This window comes from Vanellus vanellus (genome assembly GCF_965231255.1).
Source record: "Vanellus vanellus genome assembly, chromosome: 6".
Classification (NCBI taxonomy): domain Eukaryota; kingdom Metazoa; phylum Chordata; class Aves; order Charadriiformes; family Charadriidae; genus Vanellus; species Vanellus vanellus.
Genome location: NC_138911.1, coordinates 60,197,693 through 60,222,610, shown reverse-complemented (window position 1 = coordinate 60,222,610; position 24,918 = coordinate 60,197,693). Strand labels below are relative to the sequence as shown.

At 38.8% G+C, this 24,918-nt stretch overlaps 1 protein-coding gene across 1 annotated transcript in view; it reads right to left on the bottom strand.

The window, feature by feature from the left end:
* The window catches only part of CDC42BPB (CDC42 binding protein kinase beta), a gene marked incomplete at its 5' end in the record, with an annotated part of 99,406 nt that overhangs the window by 18,083 nt on the left and 56,405 nt on the right, over positions 1-24,918 (bottom strand). Inside the window, 20 exon segments of the mRNA XM_082485783.1 lie at positions 946-1,085; positions 1,670-1,806; positions 4,186-4,291; positions 4,716-4,805; positions 5,230-5,319; positions 7,915-7,994; positions 8,082-8,176; positions 8,806-8,954; positions 10,567-10,672; positions 11,468-11,592; positions 12,180-12,285; positions 12,466-12,710; positions 13,171-13,281; positions 14,950-15,192; positions 18,239-18,372; positions 20,031-20,150; positions 20,248-20,414; positions 21,413-21,492; positions 22,457-22,705; positions 24,493-24,693. Of these exon segments, the coding sequence (XP_082341909.1) occupies positions 946-1,085; positions 1,670-1,806; positions 4,186-4,291; positions 4,716-4,805; positions 5,230-5,319; positions 7,915-7,994; positions 8,082-8,176; positions 8,806-8,954; positions 10,567-10,672; positions 11,468-11,592; positions 12,180-12,285; positions 12,466-12,710; positions 13,171-13,281; positions 14,950-15,192; positions 18,239-18,372; positions 20,031-20,150; positions 20,248-20,414; positions 21,413-21,492; positions 22,457-22,705; positions 24,493-24,693 (2,774 nt within the window).

Below are 24,918 nucleotides of genomic sequence, written 5' to 3'. Positions count from 1 at the left end.
TGCCTGAAACTTGCCCATGCTAGAATTCATAGCTGGGGTGGTTAACGTCTATTAAAACATCTAAGAATCCTCAGAAGACAGACTCAAAGAGGCAGATACAATAAGCAGATAAAGCATAGGACCGTTGGTATAATATCTGGCTGAGTTGCTTCAAGCAATGTACTGATGTCAATGCTGTTATTTGCAATACCTCCATGCTTCTGCTCCCGCGGCCAGCATGTCAGAGAGAGCTGACACTGACGGTTCTCAGAGAATAAATGTGAGAACAGAACAGCCGTACTGGTGCAACCCCACAGTACTGCTGTCTGGAAAAAATATAAATCAAGGTGCTTGTGACTGCAAACTTTATATTCAACAGAGACAGAAGGTGCCGTTAACATTAAAAGGTATTACGCTTTTTTGATATGCCCATAAATTGAAATAATCAAAGTTCTCGGTCACGCTGATCAATGTAAGCCTCAGATCTTTTGTAGACAGTGTTCAGTGGTTCGAATGGTTCATTATGAGAAAATGACTCCTGTGAGAAGGCAGGGTCAGAGCTACTTGCACTGTAAATTAGTTGGTGCTTTTCTGAAGACTACTTCAGTTTTTCTGATGTTCCTGAAATTACTGGCTATGAGATGAACTGTGACTCAACGTTGAGGTCAGAGTGCAGGGGGAACAAACAATCTACCAGTCTATTTGTTTTGCATGTGTGCTTACAAAATTCTAGGAAGAAGCATGTTAATACTGTAAATATTAGTGATTGTAGCGTGACTATAAAGTCACTTAAGTGACTTGTTGAGCCAACTCATTCAGCTTAAATTTATCTGCAGTCTATATACAGAACACACAGGTCTTCTGAGACCACAGCATTCATGATCTTAAAGTTTCTTGTGTACTATAAATAAATATCCCCATTAGGAAGAAAAATACAGAGGATTTCTACTCTGTCATAATACAAACCTGAGATCCAAAACTTGACTTGCAACAACTCCAGGCTGGGTGGATTTTCCTTCAGGCACATCATATAAGAACAGTTTACAGTCACAGACAACTGCATAAGCCCTCTGCCACCCTTTCTTAACTCCTGTAGGCTTTGGGACCTGCGTATAAATAACTGATTGCTTATTAAATGTAAGCACATGTAGTAGACATAGAAAGCAGGGACATTTAGAAAAGCTTATACTTAGATCAACGGAATTTAGAACACATTCTACTTGCCCTTCAAAATGGAGAGAAAAATGTCAAGTAATCAAGCAATCATTTTTCCTCCCTTAAGTTCAACCATTCCCTGCTACAGTTTAATAAATATATTAGGTAGTATTAGGACAAACAATGGAGCTTGTGTGTTCCACAAATGCCAAAAAGGTCGGACAGTTTACCATTTACATTACGCTTACATCAATGACAGAAATTCTTCCTTAAAGCATGCTTTTTTCCGTCCCCCCCTGCTGCTTATGAACACTGTAGCTACTAATCTACTAACCTTTAGCTCTTGTAGTAAAACCAACCGTTTCTCCCATATCTAAAGCAATGAAGGTTAAATAAGTTACACAGATGGCACACAAAGCCTTAAGGCTTTAGCACAATTCAGGAGATCTGTTTAAACATACTTAGAGGTTCCAAGCTGCATAGCTGCAAGTGAGGTTTAGCTTTCTTCTCTTGTCCAAGAACAAAAGACTATTACCTTGACGTAACCTTTGTAAGCAGTTCCTATTCCTCTTTGCACATCTACTCCAAGAGGCCTTTTGGCTTGCTCAGGGGGTATGGGGCAGACCTGAGGTGCGCTATCCTTGCAGGAAACATGGCATGCAAATGAACACACTAAGTACAAAAGAGAAAATTCACAGTGAAATGCGTGTATGAGTCAATCATAACAGGAGATTAACGTAGTCTACCCTTAACGCTCAGCAAATTAATTAACCACACTGAAACTGGCAGTCAAATATTGCAATAGCCCGCTATGCTAAAGGAGTGAACACACCTAGATATTGTATGAGACTCTCCAAAGTGCTTTTATTTTCTCCTTTAAACCTATTACTTCCATAAAGGACAGGAACTAAGTCCACATTTCAATGCAATTTATGAAAGCATTTTCCAGAAGGAAAAGGAGTAGGTCAGCCTCACTGGTGTTAAGCAGCAACTAACCCAGTCACAGAAGAGAAAAAGTATTAATAAAGGAGGAATCAAAATTAAGAGGCAGTGATAAGAGACAAGATAAATATAGTAGGTGTTTAATTTGATCCAAGTATGCAAGAATATTGCAAAGACAAAGTAAAACTAAAGTGACCAAAAAAAAAATTAAAAAGGGTTAAACTATTAAACGCAGGTAATAGACTTGAAAGCATAATAAAGTACAAACCAGGGGACAAGGACTGAAACACTGTGTGGTGAAAGGGCCATATATCTATCTATCTCAGAGTTCAAATAAGGGGCAAACATCTACACTAATCGTTGCATCCTTCCTTACCATTCCTACCGCTTGGTACCACTTTGTGCCACACGGGCAAGGGACAGAGGTCTCTTGTCTATAGAGCCCTTCACACAGAAGCACTACACAGAAAAAACTCAGACTATATGCCACTTCACATGAAACAGACTGTAAGAACTGCGGAATGAATTAACATGTTACATCAAGGCATCTGACCCACAGTTTACGGGCTAGATCCTTCCACAGAGATTTTGCCTGGTTTGTCCCAGCTGCCCTGTTGCTACCAGCAGGCTTGGGAAGGCAGCGGGAGAGTGGCACAGCACTGCGCTCCATCCTGCGCTTCCTCCTAACCATATTCTCAGAAGCGGGCATCTGGCAGATACCTTGTGCACATCTAGTCCCATAATTACAAAGGGCCAAAGGATTCCAGAAGACTTGGAAACAGCCTGCTTCTGCTAGAGCCACAGACCGGGCTACAAACCTCCTCCTCACGATGCCCGAGGGAACCGTCAGGCAAGAGGGCAGCCCAGAGCAGGCTGCCTGGCTTGTTCTTTGAGCTGCTCCCAGGAGGACAGGGGTTACCAAAAAGTCATGTATGCAAAGCACGATAGGTGCTCCCCAAGACCAGATAATAAATTCAGCTCTTTCAGAAGGCATCAATCATTTGGGATTGTGCATATCACGGCACACCGATAGCAGAACAGGGAAAATCCACAGGATATAGCCAGTTCCACAGGCCTCTCGAAAAGCAGCTGTATTTTACTGTAGTCTCCAGCATTAAAAAGAGGAGGAACTAGGAAAAGCAAGTGACTGGGAGTGGAAAATGGCAAAGTTTTGTTCTACTGGTGTCATCTCTGTTCTTACGTCAATGTGATTCTAGATTTTTCTGTAGCTTTCAAGATCTGGAATAGAAGAGGCAAACTGGAAAACTAATGATGCAGAGCTTAATCAAAATACATGATAAAAAAAAAAAGGAGTGAAGTTGATAGCTACGCTAAGGGAAAAAGACCATTTCAAACTTGCAGGAAGAGATGCAAAATAAAGAGTTCAGAACTGTCAGCAACAGGAGACAAAAGGCAGCCCCAGGGCAAGTGCTGGCAGAGCAATAGGTGCACCCGGGGAAAAACTGCCACCAGAAGATCTGGCAGGAAAAAAGCCCTGAAGGGCAGATGAGGCAATCTGAATATGATACTGAAGGTGTCAGTGGAGAGAGTGTCACTAGCAAGAACTAAGCTAGACAGAGAAATACAATAAGGTTATTTATACTGTAGCGTCTTCAACAGATTTGTGGGCTACTTACTGAGTTCATGTGTCTAATCAAGAAACACATAAGTATTTTCAAATAAAAATACCTCCATATACTCAAACTTGGATCTCAATATTGACACATGCATCAGAGAAAGCATTTAAAATAAAAACTAATGGACAGCAAGACACGCTACAGACCAAAAAACCTAGCAAATGGTCCTCCCAACACAGGGGGGTTTATGATCAGGATAGCACAAAATAGACAGGCTCAGATTCATGTTACCAGAGCCTTCCCATAGTCTTCTTCACTCCAGAAACAGGAAACAGTCATGCCTTCCCCGCCTCCCCCCCAATTCACATTACAACAGCACTAATGGTAGCAGAATTAATTAGTAATATGAAAGGGAACCATGAGGGCTTATATTAATTCTTTGACTGATGATAAGGCAAGAAACAATTGCATTAGTGTTTTGGGATGATTTTTTCAAGGACTTGCTGAAATATAAAAAGTTTAACTGACTCACCGTCACAGGCATAACCTTGTCGAACTAATCCCACCATAAGAGAGGTGCAGTGACTACACTGAGTAGGGCTTGTGAATGACTTGATATTGAGCTGGTGAGCTTTAGGCTGAAAGATACATTCAGGATAAAAAAAAAAAAAACAAAAAAAAAACACCAAACTTTTCACTTTCTGTACTTATGTAATGCAAGCATCTCCCTTCACCACCCTCCAGTACATCAGAGTGTACGTTATGAAACCTAGGCTTCTTTTAAGTACCTGCAGCTTGCAAAAGGTGCTGCAAGACAACAGTAAGTTTTATTTCCAACTGCGTAAGACACTCAAACCCAAACCTACAAGCAACTACTTTTTGTCATCCCTTCTGACAAATCAAAACCCATCAACCTGCATTTAGGAACATTTGATTAAAAACACAGACCTAACACACACACACGACAAACCCAAACAGGACAAGAAGAAACATGGAGGGCTAATTTATAAATGATAATTTTTTCCTTTGTTCTTTAGAATAAGGTTAGCACAGTCCCCCTACCTTTGGTACAGCTAGAGAAATGGATTGAATGGTGGGGGAAGGAGCAGCAGGCATCCTCTGAAGCCGAATTGGTTCCTGAATCACAAAAAACTGTAATTGAGCAAAATAAGGCTTCAAGAATTTGCTTCAAGATCGGGGTGATAAAGCTTATTGTTTTCTGATTTTTTTTCTTTTTTGAAAATTATCAAAAATTTAATTGTCATAAACATCGCCATTCTGATTTAATAGAAACAGATTGTGTTTTAAAGCACTCACAGGAAAGCCTGCACACTAACAAACAAGCAGCAATACAGAAAACATATGAAAATGAGGTACATCAACATACACAGAGCCAGCAAAAAGGTTTCATTTGCAACTGTCTTCAAAACAGGTGCAATTAACACTGACACATTGCAAATAGGCAACATTTAATCCCGCTTCTTCATAATGAATGCTGCAATATGTATTTATCATGAACAAGACAGAAAGACTTTCTAGTGAATTACTCTTCAGGGTTAAACAACAGCTCTCTTACTTCTTGTTGTTGCTCTGCAGTTACAACTGAAGTAGATGGTGAAACTTCTGGCTTGGGACCCTGCGTTTCCTGCTCACTAATAGAACTGGTCTGCAAAAGCGACAGCAAACACGTTACATTAGGTACCACAGATCTGAACAAACTGTTCTCACCTCAACATAATGGAAACAAAAAACAGTGCTGATTTCTATATGCAGTACACGTACATCTAACAACCTTCCACTCTGGAAAAGGAAATAAAATAAAATCTTTCTTCAAAATGAACTCTGCCACCTGATGGAAAGGCTGCAAAGCTGGAAGTACCGAAATGCAAAACCTCATAGTAGGCAGCACAAATGCTGCGACAGCCGCCTTCTCCCAGCAAGGCTGCGTCTAATCTCTTGCGTGCAGGTATGGAATGGTGTTTGAGAAGCCTGGCAATCATCCATAAATTAGCTTATTTCTCATGGTAGCTTACTACACTAGGATTTTTCCGGCACACGGCAGCCAGCAATTCTGCCATAACAAAAATTCTTAAAGTAGTACTAAACAATCTTTTTTAAAATTGTTTAAAATGATCGGCCTCTGTCATTAAAAGAATCGCATCTACCTCATCACATTGTCTTATATTTCACTAAAATTTGAGACTAGCATTCATTTCAAGCCTTCTATTAATTCCACACTTAAATTAGCAACTACTAATTGCCAGCACAAGGGGGAAGTATGCTACAATTCCAGAGCTGAAGCAGCTGGGTGTGGAAGTAGGATACTGTATTACTGTACTCTGAGGACAACATGAAAATCATGATTAACAAACATCAGATTAGACTTCACATCAATGATGTAATTAGCACTCAAGGCAACAAGTAATGAATCACTCACTTCCCAGCCAGTTTAGACAGGAAGATGGCTCAACTTCAGTTAGCTGACTAAATATGTTCAGATATTTGTTATTTTTTCTGTTATGAATTGATTGGTAGGGCTGGGCCATTTAAGAGCAAATTGTACCATTATGTAAGATGAACTACTTAGAAATGCTAAGTGTGATTCAGCTTTAGCCATACGGATAGTCAAAATATAAAATAGTAAGCCTGTAAAGAGGTATTAAAAGAAAACTAAACTAGCTCTATTTAGTGGATTAAGTTATAGAGAAGTTAAGGAAGTAAAACATCTAGTTTTAGAAGGCCATTTTTACTATGACAGGTCACAACAAAATAAGGAGACAAAACTACTAGCAAAAACTTACTTCTTCCCAAAAGGCTAGCAGAGAAGATGTAGACGAAGAAGAAACAGAATCCTTTGTTGTAACGGATATGAGGGATAAAAACGATCACTTATCACCCACAGGAAAACTTCAGATAGAATACTAGTAGGCTAGCTAAATAAAATGTTTTATACGGGCAAATGATATTTATTCAAACTAAGTTAACCCACAGCCCACGACACGTACTATCTTTTAAGTACATGTGAAAAAATTGTTAATAGAAGTCACTAAGTACAGTATCAGCAATTTTCATGTAATTCATCAGAAAATTCCACCTGCATTTCCATAGCAACTATATATTTATTGCAGGAGCCGTGGAATGGAGTCTTTATTAGTTACAGGCTTGATATTCTACATGGTACTGTTTCAAGTATATGAGGTACTTTTTAAAGCCATGTTTTAAGATATCAAGGTAAGTAGATAATAATTATTATTCAGATAGTAGCATATGTCATGTTTTTATCTCTTCCCTCCACCTCATCCATACAGCACACATCTTGCTGCTTCAGAACATTTTGTGACTGGGAACAGCACATACACAAAGTATGTGCAAATATGACAGCACGTCCATCAGCTTTCTTTTTACTAACAGCGACAATTTGGAAAAAAAATAATAATAGAGAGAGTACGCATTTCAGATATGAAATCTAACCAGACTTACGAGGTTTTAACCTGAGCCCCTTTATCTTGGCTCCATAAACATAACAGTTTATTATTTCCCGTTCAAACTCTTGCTTTTATCCTAAACTGTCTATGTTTCGCAAAAAAACATCCCAGAAAATCTTCACGGATCAAGAGTTCATGAAGTAAGGAAATGAGATTCAATGTTGCATTTAACAGCTGCTTCCTCAGGGAGTGCACAAACCTTTTAAAGTGAAACGCCCACTCGGAGCTATGATTTGTATGATTAGTTTTCTAAGGATCAGAGGGTGTGTCATGATAAACTTATTACACCAACATCTGTGGATCCTCTGATTCTCTTCCCAGTTCCTTCTACTCTAACCAATCCATTAAGATCTGGAGCCAACAATTTTACATATCTGTTTAAACACTCCTTGAACTGCGTGAACGCTTTTCCTTATATTAACCAGCATCTTCCAACTGCAAAACATTTAAGCCCTTATTTGTAACAGGGTGTGCCAGCCTTTTCCAAAAAAACCCTGAATATATATTATTTAGCCAAACGTTTGAGATTAACCTAAACAAAGAAGCTAAAATGGGAAATAATTAATGTGAACTTCTGGGAATATTTCCCAAAGGTGCCAGCTTCTCTACAAAACACCAAGCAATCTGACATCTACTGGGCATCCAATTCTGTGTCACACTAATTTGGTTAATATGCCAGATCCAAATGTGCCATATAGTGCCAAAGTGTTACTTTAATGTAATAAAACTAGAATTCAGTTATCACACTTCTATAGTTATTTTACGTAGTAACTCACTCTGAAAGTCAGATCACGTGCAAGAGGAGAGGTGTTGAAATATTCAAATATGGAATCTTGAAAGTCTGGAAGTTTGAGACCTAAAACCCAAAGCAGAACAGGCTTAGCTAAATGGCAACATTGCAGGTGGTGTTAGAACTCTGTTAAAACACAGTAACTTTAATTACCTGAATCTGTTCTGTATTTTTCTTCCAGTTTTTTCTTCAAACCTTCCATCTCTTCCAACAGTTCCCTATTTTTTGCTTCCGATTCCTTTAATTTACTAAAGCAATACAATATGATCAAAATGCAATCTGAAATATCTCAAAGGCAGGAATGCCAGTGCATAGGGTTGTTCATTTCTGGTCCCACATCTCAGAGTTTTGGAAAATACTCCCACCCCCCGCCCCGAGGAGTGGTAGTGATTTTTTAAACATTTTTTTTTTCTTAAGGCTGATTAATTTTATTTTTCCCCTGAAAAGGCATCTCACTACTTGACTAGATAGTGAAAACTTTACTTGAGACTCCTGCTATCATAGCAGGTATCTGCCAAACAAAATTATTCTAATAGTAGTTTGGCTTTTAATTCCCAAGAATATGTCTACTATCCACTGAGTATAAGAAAATTTATTGAATTTGGTTTGAATTTGCTCTTATGGTCTTCCCCCACCCCTCTCAGGTACCCAAGCTGTACCTTACTACCAAGCTATTCACATCAGCGAAATGGTTTACTTGAAGAAATTTTTACAGTTCTCATTTGACTAGGTAAGAAATGTGTAGTCTGCCGAATGGGATCTTTCTGGCAGTCCAATATGCCAGGCACGTGGGGCCATTTTAAGAAAGTTGTTACTATTCTAATCGGCAGTTTAGAGGAGTACATCAAAACCCAAACAGAACCAAAGCCCTTATTACCTTTCAAAAGATATGTTTGCATCTTTAACTTTCCGTAGCTCTTCTTGAACTAGTTGTTTGGCACGAATTTCTGCATCAAGGGCAGACTGCAATTCCAGCCTAGCTGACATATCCAACTTCTGACTGCGTCGCACTTTCCAAAGTGGATCCTGTTGCAGTAAGTTACTGCATATTAATATCAAATGTCTAAAGATATTTCTGTTCTTGTTCAAAGAGATAAATTAGCTTTCACACTGGTTCAGAGAATGCTCTTTTAATTAGTTATGGACAGTACACCTGCTGCATGGAAATGAGTCGATAGTCAGACTTTGTTACACAAAAATGGAAGTAATAAGCAATTTTTATATCGTTTAAACCACTAACAAAATGTGCTTGAAACCAAAATGTTGGATCACTGAAGCATGGAACTCAAACTAAGCAAACCCATTGAAAATGGCTACTTTTCACTGTCCAATCTAGAAAAGAGCATAAAACTTGCACAGTGACATACTAGACTTTCAGACATAATGTCAATATTTAATGTAAAACATACTAATCTAAAACATACGAAGAGTAGGAAAACCATAAAAAAAAGGGAATAATTTGGGTCTTGAGATACCCAAGATACCTAGAACGTTTGCGTAAACAATTCTAGGTTTGCTAAGTAGCATATGCTATACTTCTGCACACACTAGGCAATTCTGCCCTACTACCACCAAGCTTTTCCAGGCATTTTTCAGGGCACACTATTTTTTTTTTTTATATTCCTTAATGGATAGCTCTCTAGTCACACATGAACTTGCAAATAACAGGCATGAAAATGAGAGGCATTTTTTTATGTTGAGAAATAATTGGCTTAGATCAGGTTCTGCCGAAGTTACAAAACCGGTTGTAACACAAAGAACAGACAACGTTCTTTAGCAGTAGCTAAAAAGAAAATGCCAACTGCATTTGATCCGATCTTTCTTCCTATTAAACCTCTCAATATTATAATCATCTTCTGATGATGTAGGCAAATGCTAGTTCATAGGAAGTCACAACTTTCTCTTATTCTCTCCTATTCATATGTTTGGAAGGGGGGGAGTAACTTATCTGTATAAACCAGCAGCAGATGGACTCTTTGCATGGCAGACTGTGTTGACTGGCACCGCCAGGGATGTGGGCTTCCATGCCTAGCTGGAAAAGGCTCTCCCTTCCCTTATGCAGGTATTTAGTACCTGCCAAGCCAAAACAGCACTTTTCTCTTTGAAACCATACTCCTTTGTGAGAGCTCTTCTATTTTGCAGAGGTTTTTTTTTTAATTCATGTTACTACTGTATGGGAAAATTATGGCACAAGGTCTTATCATTCTGCATGCAAATAAAGCTACATGCTGTCCGTGTGTCACTAGTTTGTAACAACATCGACCAGCTGGTACTTGTTCACAAAAGAAAACTTACTTTGTTATCTCACTGTAACAGCAGCTAAAATTTTTCACTTGCAACTAACCTGGTGAGGTACGTTTCTGTACTCCCCTTTAATGGTTTACATTATTGTTTCTTCTCTCCTCTGTACTGTTTAAAGCAGTTTGTGATGGCAGATACTAGTATGAAATAACTGCCCCCTGTAATTACCAAATTCTGATCAGACTACCTAGACGGATTTAACAAGCAATAGATAAAAACTAGAAAGCAGAGCAGAGGATTTATTAGAAAAGAATTCTGATTATAAACAGATAGCTGAAACTGAAATGTAGCTTCTTAGACAACCCCAGGACAGCCTGAACGCTTACTATTTTCTTACCAGTGTTCGTGACCCCAAACTGGAACTTCTCAATGATTCTAGTTCTTCTGTCATCTTGGAAGCTAACGCTTGGAGATAGCCACGAGCATCCTTCTCATCACTTACCCTGTTGTGCAATTACAAAAAAGTGTTACTTAACAGTTTCGTGGCTTGTAGCACCAAATACCGTACCACCAAATAATCAGAGTGTCTGCACTGGATTTAAGGACATACAGAAATGGACAGAACAGGAAAAACTCTCCCAGCAACAGAAAACTGAATACATCTTAGATTGCCTGCTTTAGATTTTTCTTTTCTCTGATTCTCGATTGTGGCAGTTGCTAGGGAAATTAAAAAATTTCCCTTCCGCCATCAGCAAGAGTTCTGCAGAGGTTCACTGCTATTGTTTGGAACATGATCTGCATATTGCTTGCTCAGTTTTTATAAGGGCTACCTTCAAGTCCTTCTTGTCTTGCACGCAGCTTGCTAAAGCAGCAAATAACAGAGGGAAGAACTGACCTGTGAATTAAGTGCAAGTGCTTGTCTAGTATAGCTAGTGAGGTTCCACATGTTAACATGGACCTTTTAAATCATGACCATCTTCCTGAATGAATTTATCAAAATATTCCAAATTGGGTGATTTAATGATCACTTTAGAGACTAAAGCAAGTTGACATCAAAACCCTCTCCTTTGTACTTAATAGCCTCTCCTTTGTACTTAATAGCATCTGACAATTTCACTTGTCAATACTACTCAGGAATACTAGAAAGCAGAAAAGAAACAGTTAAATCAGTGCTCAGAAGTAGCATGCTTTTGTTGATCCCAGACACGGAGAAAGGGCCTAGATATACGTTAAAAAAAAGCACCAATCAGGATTTCAAATGTTGAAAGTGGCCATCTGGATCTCTAAACAGCACATACCATTGAATAATTTCTGCAATCTGAGCTTCCCAGTGAGCAACAGACTCCTTCTTTGCTGCAAGGTCTTGGAGCTCATCTTCTAGCTGTCTGTTCTGTGCTGTTAATTTGTCCACAAAGGAGCAAAGCTGAAACAAAAAATTAAATTTCACTTGTGACTTATGTCAGTTTCAGGCTTTTTACATATGTGTATGTCTACACACCTACAGAATGTGAACAAACAAGACCACCCTGGGTTATCTGGAAGTTCTAACACAAACCAAAGAATTGGAAAGGGTTCTTTCTTTGAGGAACTGGAGACTAGCTCCTGAGCATAGAAGAACATATTGCCAATTCACACCAAACCATCCAAAACAAAGGAAAAGAAAAAGCAAGTGTAGAGGTCATCAAGAGGAATGAGGTTTAACTGTAAGCCATCAGGAAGGCAGACAGTCTTTGTAAATACTTCCTCCTCTGTGCAGCCTTCATGAAGAAATCAGAAGGTGGTGCCCTCTGAGGTGTGGGAATCAATCCCACAAAGTGCAGTACTGAGCTGCTAAAGTTACAATTTAGCCAGATCTCTGATATTTATACAGTGAAAAAGACATTTGTTTTATTCAGATACTGCCTGAACATTCACAGATCCTGTTCTAATCAATGAGTAGGCTACTTCAACATCAGAAAGTAATGAAGTAAGAATTATATTTTGCTTAAAAACGTTTCCTAAAATAATTACCCTCTCATTTTCTGTTGTTAGCTTTTTGTTATCTTCCAAGAGCATAGATCTTTCACGCTCATATTTCTCTTTCATTGTTCCCACTGCTTCCTCCATTTCACTGTGCCTAAGGAGAAGGACAAGAAATAGAAACACTTATACTGTAACATCACTGAACCTGTAGACTGAGATTTTCAAAAAGGAATAAACAGAGTTAAGGTGAAATACCAACCTGCACAGATACCCACGCAATGCAATACACAAAAAAAAGAAATCCATAATTAATGAACCATGCCCAAAAGCTTACCTCTCTCGCTTTGTTTTCTCTAATTTATCCTTTAGTATCATGATCTCTTTCTGCAGGGCAAGCTGATGGCTCTCTGAATCATGTACTTCTTTTTTCACATTTTTTACTTCCAAAACATGTGAGGCTTCTCGTCGGACCAACTCCTCTTCATAAAATAAAATTTTCTTTTCCAGCTCAGACTTAATTTTGGAAAGCTCCTGCTGATGTTCTAGTGTGGCACCTGCTGCCCGGCCTCCCTGCTTCAGCTGCAGAAGAGAAACCATCAGGAAGAGACTATGACCTTCACATTTTTGGAATATTGTTTAAGATTAGAATTATCCAGTAGGTGGCACTTTGGAAAAAATTCTATTTGGGCTCTGTGTGATTTAAAAGGTGCCTGTCTCCAAGCATTAAGCCCCATAAGTGACTGCTCTGCTTACACAACCCTAATAAGGGGTTCAAATGGGTTGCAAAGATAACAGATTTGGACCACGTTGGTTTAGTATCTGCTTAGAATTTATATAAACTGAACATTTTCAAGACATTAGTATCCAATGAGATATTAAAGTCTTTCAAGCAAAAAAGCAAATAAATCTGAACAGGTTAATTCAGGTTTCTAGCAATGCTGTAGTTTTTAAGTCTCCCACAGGTATCAGCGTGTGAGTAAGCAAAACTATTGTAGCTCCTGTGCCACGAGTAAACATTTGTCAAAGAAAAAAATGTAACCTTTAGAGCTTCCAGTTCATTTTCCAGTTGTTTGGAGAAGACCTCGCTGTGCTCACGAAGCTTGCGTTCTTTTGATGCTTCTGCTACAACTTCTTCAAGTTGGGCTTCCAGCTGTAACAAGAGGAATTTTAGGTCATTTCAACACATAATAGTGCTACCTGTATCATTCATTTCCTTGCCTCCATAGGGACAAGCATCAAGTTTTCCTTATTTCTATTTTATATTACACCACTACGACAATCATCTCAATGTCATGATAATTGTTTTGCCTTCAGTGATGCAGGCATCCATCTGACAGGTATTACTATATGACTTTTTGTACCGACACAAACTACCCCAAGTACGTGTGGGGATAACTGCACAGCTTCTATCAATGGTAACAGAACGAAATGGCAGTAGGGAGTCACTGCAGCTGTGAAAGAAGAGTCTCCCACATTTACAGGTCAGCTCCATGCCTCTTTGAGCCAAATTATTGCAAAATACTTCAAATACCAGCACTGAACACTTTTACCTTATGGAAAAAAAAATAAGCTTGATCATCCATTTATTGACTTCAGAAAGCTTACCAGAAAGACAATTTAGATTTAGTGGCAACTAAGGCACCTGTTGCAACTCAAGCAATAGTGACATAGTTTTAAAACCTGACAGGAAGAGTAAGATTTGTTTTTCTGGATTCAAATTCAACTAGCAAAGTGGTTTTTAAAAGATGGTATTTAGAATTGTGGGCTAATCTAATGAACTTACAGACTGTGTTCTGAATAGAAGATTGATACAGCTGTTAGGAAGGGGAGAACAGAGGAATTTGTAAGAACAAAGACAGGAGATTATAAAGCTCTGGGAATATTTAACTGAACAAGCAACAACACTTGAATGCCTGCTGCGCTCTGCTCTAGAGATGAGGTGCCACAGCCCTACGCATCAAATATGGTGCCAGAGCCTTTCCCAGTTAACTATCACTTCTTATTCATGGATAGAAGTCTGAGAAACTTCATCTCTCACTATATTTTCACAGACTGCCCTTCAATTTGCTACAAGTTTTCTAGCAATGTTTATAAAGCTCTTGAAATTCTCTTCTACACTTCACCCAGAGAATACATAAAATTTAATGATTTTTCAGTGATTAAAACACTCCAGGTTAACCACAAGAGCTGTTTCTCATGCCCTCTTCTGGTTATCTACTTCATCTTATGTAAAACTATAAATTGCATAGAATACTAATTGGAAATAAACTTGCTTAAAGATATTACAGATATTCTAAAGATATTACAGACATTCTCTACAATGACTAACTACAGAGGAAGGAAAACCACATATTTAGCCTGTATCACTACTCCTCCCTCCAGCTGAAGAGAAAAACTCAGTCGGAAAAAAACCCCAACCAACCAAGAAGTCAGAATACTCCAACCTTAAAGCACATGAAGACGTTAAGCCTTCTAGATTTCAAGCTGACTATGAGTCAGAGTCTACAAGAATCAAAACACAGTAACTAAGATGGACGTACAGCAAGAGTAGTTCCCTCCAGATTAAAATCAGCCCAAGTACAAACAAAAAAAGACTCGGTTCGTTTCCTGATACATCAGCAAAACACTTCAAAACAAATTCAAGATCTATTTTGTAAACTGTAGCAAAGATATATATAGAAGAGTTACTGGGGCAATTTCTTAAAGAATGACCAAGTAAATTAGCATTAACAGTCCCAATTTTTCAATGCAATCACATATGAGATACTGGATAAGCAGCAGCTGAAACATGTTAATGTCAGCTATTTCATCAGGCTACCTCTTTTCTGATCTTCTCTGATTTACGGATGTCCTGGCGCATAGCATCAATTTTCTGCATGCTCACTTCCACCTCCTCTTCTTTGTCGCGAAGTTGCCGAGACAGCTTCTGCTTTTGAGATCGCAAGTCTCCCATCCTCTCACTGAGCTCGGAGAACTCCTGCACAGCTAGCTTTCTTTGTTGGTGGGCATCCCTCAATTCTTTGGATTGCATCTTTAATCTCTCTGAGGCTTCTACAAGTTGCTGATTTACATAAAAAAAACACAATAAAAAGAGTTATTCGAACTCTCTATATTCTTTCCAAGAAGAATGGAACTGGACCTACATAAGCATGACTTGAAATCTCAATCACCTTACATAACTTCCAAGTATTATTTCCAATTCTTAATTTATAGATTTTTTTTTTCTGGCTAAGCAGCTGCAGTAACATATCAAGACAGCAGTTATTCTGCTTCTAGTGTGGCAGCTCCAAGAGTACCTTTGGTGTTCTGGAAGTCTTTCTTCTAAATCTGACTTACACAAGACCACCTCACTTCTAAATAGCTTAATTTTAGATTGCCACCATGTACCTGCACAATAGTAATCTTTTTTAAAGGAATGTTTTAGCAGACAGAACATTCAAGGGAGCCACCAAATGCACCAGCATTGAGACACTGCAGCAAATCTTGTGAAGTTCTTCAGAAAACTGTGAAGCTCTAATACTTTAATTGAAACTATAAAAGCTGTTTGCAGCAAGTGGTTACCAAAAATTAACAAGATGGAAATACAAATTGAATGTTCTACATAAAACCATTTCAGAGTAGGAGAAAAAAAATAAGAAAAAGAGCAGAACTAGACAACAGAATAAATGCTACTGGCTAAGGGACTTCTAAAAATTTCTGCCGTTGGTAGGAGTATCGCAGGAGCATTCATTAACTTCCCAAAAGGCATGTGTATAAACCAGAAGGAGCAGACTTGCCTTCTCTGCTACTCATACACTCTGACAAATAACCCTTACCAGTGGTTAACAGACAGAAGAGAGACTGTTAAAGTCCAGTGGACAAAAACCCCAGAGATTTTGGCCCATGGGCCCTTTTGGGTCCATCTAAATGTCATGTGAACAATACGGCTGCTAGACTTTTCCAAAACTAGCTATTTGAATACAGGTAGCTTTTTCTGATATTATTGGAAGCCGTATGAAGTATATGCAAACCCCTGTTTAGCGCAAAATATTTTGCTGACTGAAACTAAGATACTGTTACATTTTAGGAAGCAAAGGTGTAATTTACACAACAGTAAAAAAAATCAGCAATTACATAAAAGTCAGTCTTAAGCAATAGTTAACCTTTTGGTATTGCAAAGAATAAGTGGGCTCAAGCTGGAGCAGTGACCTAGTTCTATTAACTCCTTCATATATATACACACACACGCTTTTTGGTATCTACAGGACTAATGACTAGCCATAGATCTGAGTTTAACTCCTGTGTATATTATTATAGAATCATTTAGGTTGGACAGGACCTTTAAAATCACCAAGTCCAACCGTTAACCCAGCACTGCCAAGTCCACCGCTAAATCGTGTACCTAAGCACCACATCTACACATCTTTTAAACACCTCCAGGGATGGTGACTCCACCACTTCCCTGGGCAGCCTGTTCCAATGCTTGACAACAGTTTCAGGGAAGAAATTTTTTCTAATATCCAATCTAAACCTCCCCTAGTGCAACTTGAGGCTGTTTCCTCTCATCCTGTCACTTGTTACTTGGGAGAAGAGACTGACCCCCACCTCGCTACAACCTCCTTTCAGGTAGTTGGAGAGAGTGATAAGGTCTCTCCTCAGCCTCCTTTTCTCCAGGCTAAACAACCCCAGTTCCCTCAGCTGCTCCTCATAAGACTTGTGCTATAGACCCCTCACCAGCTTCATTGCTCTTCTTTGGATGCTCATTTGGCTCCCTCGCCAGTTGTGTAAGAAGTTATCTTGCACACACTCCAGGAACCTCCTAGACTGCTTCCTCTCCACTCTATTTTATTTCCAGCAGACGTTTGGTAAGTTGAAGTCCCGCATGAGAACAAGAGCTAGCAATTGTGAGACTTCTCCCAGCTGTTTATAGAGTATTTCATCTACATCTTCATCCTAGTTGGGTGGTCTATAACAGACTGCCACCACAGTATCTGTCTTGTTGGCCCTCCCCGATTCTTACCCATAAACTCTCAACCCTATGGTCGCTATCATCAAGCTCTAGACAATCAAAACACTGCCTTACACACAGGATTACCCCACCGCTTTTCCTTCCTTGCCTATCCCTTCTGAAAAGCTTATAGCCATCCACTGCAGCACTCCAGCTGTGCGAGCTATCCCACCATGTTTCCATGACGGCAACTATACCATAGTTTTCCCGCTGCACAATAGCTTCCAGCTCCTCCTGTTTGTTGCCCATGCTGCATGCACTGATGTAGATGCACTTCAGTTGGGCTATTGATCCCACTACCTTTTTTGGAAGAAAAGTTTTAATTCCTTTGTGACCATCCTCAAGCACCTCTGTGGTTTCTAACACATAAACAACCCTTGCATCTTTGCTGTTGCATGGCCCTCCGTCCCCCATCTCCACTGAGATGGAAGGAAGAACCTTGCTAGCACACTATCCCTCGAACGCTGGCATGCTGCCCCTAGGCTTATCTCTAGTGAGATTTTATCCTTTACCCCTTTCAAATCTAGTTTAAACCTCTTTCAATGGGCCCTGATAACTGCTGCACAAGGATCCTTTTCCCCACTTTGAGATGGGTGTACCCCACCTGTCGCCAGCAGGCCTAGTGTCGTGTAAACTGACTCATGATCAAAAGACCCAAAATTCTGCTGCTGACACCAGGCTCAGAGAAAGGTATTGATCTGCTGGCTCTTCCTGTTCCTTCCCTCATCACTCCCTGCAACTGGAAGGATAGGGGAGAACACTACTTGTGCTCCTGATCCCTGAACTAGTTGTCCCAAGGCCCTGAAGTCTCTCTTGATTGCCCTCAGACTTCTATTGAACCGGTTAAGAATAAACAGGTAAACAGTTAAACTAAAACCATTCTTCAGGGGTTTGCTCCATCTAGCAGAACATATTTGAAACAAATGTATACCAACTTCCAAAAGGAAAGTGTGCTACTTTGGAAAACTACTGTATCACTAATGAAATTAACAGGTTCACTAACATCTCAGTATAGTTTTAAAAAGCAGCATTTAAAACACTAAAATTGCAATCACAACAGAACTGTTCTGTACTCACTTTACACGACCATTTTAAAATGTATCTATCTTTAGATCAATACCTTATGAAGGTCCTCCTTTTCTTGTCGCAGCACTCTGCACTGTTTTTCTAGTCCTTTCAACTTGTGTATAGAGTCTTCATGTTCCTGTCGAAAAGCCACTGCATCTGCAAGCTGTCCTTCCAGTTTACTTATATCTGTAGATTAATACATTTTCAAGGTAACTGGTCACAAGTTCGCACCAACAAAGCAGGCAACATTACTCAAGCAAACTGGCATCACTTTGCTTCGAAAATCAACTTCTTTCCCATCCCCACCATTGTAAACTGTTTAAGGTAATTTTGAGGCACTGACACCTCCAAATACTTTTCATTTTCTCAGCCTATTAAAGGAAACCTCCCAAAGACTGATCTCTAAGTGAAAAAGTCTTAGCACAGGGGTTTGTTTTGTTTTTAAGGAATGCAACTTCTAGCCCTCGAAAACAGTGAAATAAACTTGAGCTGTTCTAGTTCCAGTTCTGGTAATTTGTCTCCTAAATAGTTTTCATTATATGACAAACGAAGCTACAGTCAGTCATTAGTGTGTCCAGCAAGACAGGAAAGGATTCTTTATAGGAATAACAGGGAATCATAAAATCATAGAAGGGTTAGAGTTGGAAGGGACCTTAAGGATCATCTAGTTCCACTCAAGTTCCACTGATGCCTGTGGCAGAGCAGGAAATTGGACCTATGTATTCAGGGGATCCCAAACACTGCTGTAATGATTAAAGTATTATTCCTTTCCTTACTTCAGCATAAACTTCCTCCTACCCTACCTGAACTAATACTACTACTACTTTTTAAACCAGACCATACTGCTAATTTTTATATTTAACAGGACATCATTGGCTGAAGAGCTAGATAAACCTGAAGCACTTGCAGAAATAGCACCTTAATCTAACTATTTTGACTCAAACATAATTCCAGAATACACAATAGCTTTTTTTTGGAATGATAATCTATGCAGGAGAGCTGAGTTTTGCAATGCATGCACCTACAAAGGGGGTATATTGCCAAACTGCAGGGGAGGGTGGGAAATCAGCATCAGCAACTCGGCATCTGAACTCACTTATGCTATACTACAGGCCCCTATAAACCCCTCAAGCCAAGTCATTCAGATTCAAAACTACCGTTTTGTTTATCATTGATTCCCACTTAAAAATTAGATGCTAACAGGAGGTTTGTACCGATAAATTAATAGCATTGTCAAGCAACAGATTTTCAGTGATATGGATGAGTCAGTCTTCTCTCAGGACAGATGCCAGTATTTGTTTTTCTGCAATGCTCAGTGCTTCCTAATTAATGCATCACCAGACAGAAACACAAAGGGAGCAGGAGCTCAGAAATATTTAAATGTGAACTATTATTATACACCCCCCCCACATATCCCCATGTTACTAAAGACCAACTAGTCTTTCTCTCCCCACTGTCTCTTACACCAGCCTCCAAGTAAAACCCCTTCAAAACAATACTCCCCCCAAAAAGGAGGAGTAAGAGAACAGGATCTCCTGAGATTTTTAGGGAAACAAACATCACACAACATTTAACTGAACCCATCCACGCACTTCATCATACTCTAGATACCTCATGATAGTATGTGCTATCAGGCCAAGCAAGTGGAAGAAAAAGTTAAGTGCTCATCTGGAAAAACTGAAATGCCTCTTAATATTGAAGGGTTTAAAAAAGCCCTTCCTTCCTTTTTTTTTTTTTTGAGCACCTCAAGAACATTAATTCTAATTATTGCAAAACACACAGTACATGTTACTAGGAGTAACAAAATAAATTGCATTACTATAATCACCATGCCAGAGGCTTACCTGTTAATTTGTTCTTCAACCGTTCAATTTCTTCGTTTAATTTTTTAATCTCCTTATCACGGCTTGTATTTACTGTAACACACACTGGACCTTGGAGGTTCTGCATTGTCTGTGTAGATTCTTATAATCAGAAAAAGAAGGAATAGCTTTTCAATAAAATACATTCCAATTCCTCCTAATGAGCTGAGCTAAGGATCCAAACAAACCAACCACTAACCTTGCAGTTTTCTGTTCAAATCCTGCTTTTCTTGCTCTAATTTCCGTATTTTCTTTTCATAGCCTTCTATTTGTGAAGTGTTCTTTAAGTCACGCTGTACATCCATATCTTTGGTTACAGTGTCAGACTGCATTGCACTCTTTAAAGTGCCTCTATCAGATAAAGAGCTGAAAACAAATACGTAAGTTAGAACATTTTAATAAATACTCACACCAGTCCATATCAGCGACATGCTGGGATTCCACCAAATATGCACCTTAAACTTACAAGAACAATTAGTGCAGTAATTGTTACTACTGAGTCAATTGTCAGGGTAGATAAAGTTTTATCCCCTAGCTCCTGTAGCATTAAGATACTTGCACTCAGGCCTTTAATGAAGCTGATGTACGTTCACTTTACAAACTGCCCAAATCATTGAAAATGTCCTATGCCAAAGGTTACTACTACCTACCAGCGAAGTAAGCAGAAGGGAAATTGCATTGCACTGAGAGAGCTGAGAAACAAACCCAAAAGTTTAGCTTCAAGTGTGACAAAGATGGATTTAAATTAAGCCACATGATTTCACTCGGAAAAGGATGAGATGTGTGTACTAGGTTCTTTCTGAAATAGTATTGCATGGGGATTACAAACCCCGGCAAAGGGAAATAAGGGACGAACAAATAGAGCACAATAACCTTAAGATCAGAGACAAGTATATGTTTGAGGGATCTCTGAAGTCAGATGGAAGCCATTTAAAAAATGGGCAAAGTGAGCCACTTGGTCCGTGCTCAGAACCATCTCTGTTAACTTAGCCTACCAGCAGGACTTCGGAGCAATGGACTAATTCTGAACTGTTCCTGGAAGACACGCAACATGGACAAGACTTGCTCTCAGCCACTCAATGTAGGAAGAGCAAGTTTATACCCAGTTGCAAGTAACATATCTAGTTCCTTAACTTCCATTGAATTCAAATAGATGAAGTATTAAATACAAAAGCACCTAATCTTGGCAAGCATGATCAAAACATGTTCAGACACTTGGAAATAAACAAAGGGATAAAGGTTTATCCTTATCCACAGGTACACCTATGGACATCAATCTTTCTACAGGTTTATAAAAATAAGAATTTCCTAGAATTAGCTGCATTTGGGAAACAAGTTTAATGAACAACATATTCTTGGCTTACCTATCAGTTGTGTATGTAAACCCAACGAATGGTAAATGCAATCCAGAAAAGCCTGTATGAGAACTTGGTGGCACCACTTCCTGTGTGAAAACAAAATGCATGAAAACCCAAAAGACATCCCATCCAGTGCTAAAGGCATTTGATTTAGCCTCAATGGTTAAAGACAGACAGCTAATGGAGGGACTTTTCTTAGCACAGTCCAATTCACAATTGGCAGTATAGCCTTCCATTGTCCCTGGAGGAACTTTATTTCAGATCAGGTCACTTAATATAATGACCTGAATTCAGGAGCCGCTTGAACCGGCACTTGAAAGGACAGTTCAACAAGTTCAAAGCACAATACAACCATTAAAAGAAATCTCAAAATTTCAAGTTCTTAATTAAAAGTAACCTGGCACTAAAATGCACGCTGTTAGTTTTAGCATGCTAGTTACTGTTAGAGACGTAATCCAAAAGCATGTCAAAACCTCTTCATTTCTTGGAATGCAAGATGATGAACAAATTGGCACAAAAGCCCTCTGCTCCTCCTGACCCGAGTTTGTAAACTACTACACAACAGAAATGGAGGAGGGAAACACCAACATCCCCACTCCAAAAGCCAACCGCCTGGTTCTTAAGTGAGTGGAGAAGTACCAGCGCGAGCTCTCTCACCTGGACAGCTGTGGTTGCTGCATGGAGAATACAAGTGTATTTCTTAAGACAGACATTTTTTTTTTTGACCTTTGGAAAGTAATAAATCCGAATACTAGCTCCCTGTAAAGGTAAACTAAAAGGTTAACTAACTTTTCCCCCCTACACCCGAATATGTTTTAACTTTGAGCATGTAACAGTAGTCCATTTTGGCAATTGTTACCATTTAGAAAACCGCTTCACAATTTCTGATAACCCAAAATGCAAAGACATGAAAAACTTGAATTTTTCACATTTGAAATGACTTATTTTTCATCTCTTACATTATTTACTTTGAAATAAGTTCTCATTACTACCTTATAGTGCAGCAAGGTTGCATTCTTGCATCAGTAATATTTAAAAACAAAGACTCACCGGATTTCTTAATACATCATCATCTACATCAAAGTTTGATGTGTCAGAAGGACTGCTAACATCTGGAATGTAAGGTGCTTCTAGGTTTCGGATGTTATCCCAATTAAGTCCTTCAAAAAATGCATGAGACTTAAAATCCTCTATTCCATTCTGTCCCAGTCTACGCTCCCTACTGCAGATAAGCCGCTGAATAAGATCTTTTGCTTCTTCAGATACATCTGTAACATGGGATGGAAACTGAAATCGTTCCTAGAAAACAAAACAAAGAGAGAAATTTTTAGAGAAGGAATCCATTCCATAACTTTCAGCAGGAGTTTCAAAAAGAACATGCTAAATTACACCAATAAAACTGGAAACGAATAGGCAAACATGTTCTAGTTCAAGTGAGCAGTGGCAGAACACAATGCAACACACTCAGTGATAGACTTTTTGTCTTAAAATGGATTTCAAGGACAGGTAATCATTTCTCAATTTCTTTAATACAAATCTATTTAAAACTAACTGCAATTACAGTAACTCTACTAGGAAAAGCAAACTTTTTTTAAGACATACAGCAATCTTGACACGCTACGATATAATAAAGATCATACAATAAAAGCAGACCCTCACTAGCATTCTTAGTCACAGATCCACCAATCTCCTGAAGATGTACTTCTTGACATTTTATTAATTTCAACTCTTTAAAAACCCATCATGGTAATTAATTCTTTACAAAATGCTGTTATATTTTAACAATGGGATGTATTTTTCTAATTTATAGGTTAAATACTCGGTTTTCTTACCAAAATATAATCTACATTTAGCAAAAATTTATATCATCATAAAAAAAAGAAGATCTAAAAATTATACTTACTACTGACATCTGAAATTACTCTTGATAAAAATTGGGAAAAGTTTTTCTGTATTTTAGCTTGCTACCACTATCAGTGTATAGTCAAGAAGGAGTTTTGGTTTGTTTTTTCCAATAAAGGACAATAGCACATACATGTATTTTTATAATACAACTTTTCAAGTTTAAAATAAGATCATTAATTTCAATTATGCTGGTTTGGTCCCTAAACTTTCAAACTTCCATTGGAAAACATACTCATATTGACTGTGTGTCCAAATGAGATTAAAACTGCAGGACAACAGCTTTAAATTTCCTCCCAAGTAGTGGAAGAGCCAGGTAGCCATAGTTTACACTGGTTACATTAGCAACCAGTTAGTTCACTGAAGAAATTAAAGCAAGAGAGGTATTAATATTCATCACGGCAAGGGTGTCAGCTCCGGCAACAATTTCATGTCTTATCCATCACTGCTTCACGGCGAGAGCAGAGCATTGTAAACACCAGTAAACTGCACTCATCCTAGGGAGAAGAAAATGCCACAATACACCCTGCACAACAGCTCCTGGCTACCTAGGATGAGTATGCACATAACCACATCCTCCTAATACAGCTCCTGAAAGGACACCATGAACTGGTTTATTCTTATTCTCTGACATTCGAAATGCACCCAGAAGTTCCAATACTTCTCTGCCACTTTGACCCTGAGCAAACCCCCCGATGTCACGTTCTTCATGCAGCTCAAGTTCACGTTTTTCTACCGCTTCCACTCTGGGCAACTCCCCCCAACCTCATGTCTACACTGGCTGACTTGCCTGTTCTCTTTTTTTGTACTGTTATCAGTGTGACAGAAAATGTGCACAGCTGTGTAAATAACACATTATTTAATTTCTCCTGCACAGCCCAGAGGAAATTTTAAATGGGCCTAACATGAGAGTGGGTTTAAATTTGATTGTGTCATGATTGCTTAGATTTTTCCAACAAGACCAACATCAGCATTTAGAGGAAAATTTCAATTGGACAAAGAATTCAATTTCTGCAGTTGAGAGAAGCAAACATTCCTAAAATCTGAACCAACCAACCTACACAATATGTTTCTAAACCATCATGAAAAAGCAAAGAACTACCATCACTTAAATATCTTTAAGCAGTAACAGTTCCTCTGTAAACAAGTTCAGTGAATACATAAAGGTTTAATACAGCTCTTACTTCATGATTCATAATCTTCCCATAGGTTTCCACTAGTGACTCGGCATAAAAGGGAGTTTCACCATATAGCATTTCGTACATGCAGACACCCAACGACCACCAGTCACATTCAGGCCCATATTTTCCCATTCCATCTTCCATTGCTTGCAGTATCTCAGGGGAGATGTAGTCGGGTGTACCCACTGCAACTGAAGACTGTACCTTAAAAATAAGGCAAACACAATTCTCGTAAGTTTTCAGGTTCTCTCAGCAGTTTTCTCACTCACACAGCAGTATTTCTGACAAACAGACACCAGGACATGATTTGAGAAAGGGAGATATTTATAAAAATCACTTCAATAAAATAAAAAAAAAATATTAAGAAAGTAACAAAGACTACAAAGATTAAGTTCAAGTCCACTTCTACATAAAATCAGTTGACACATT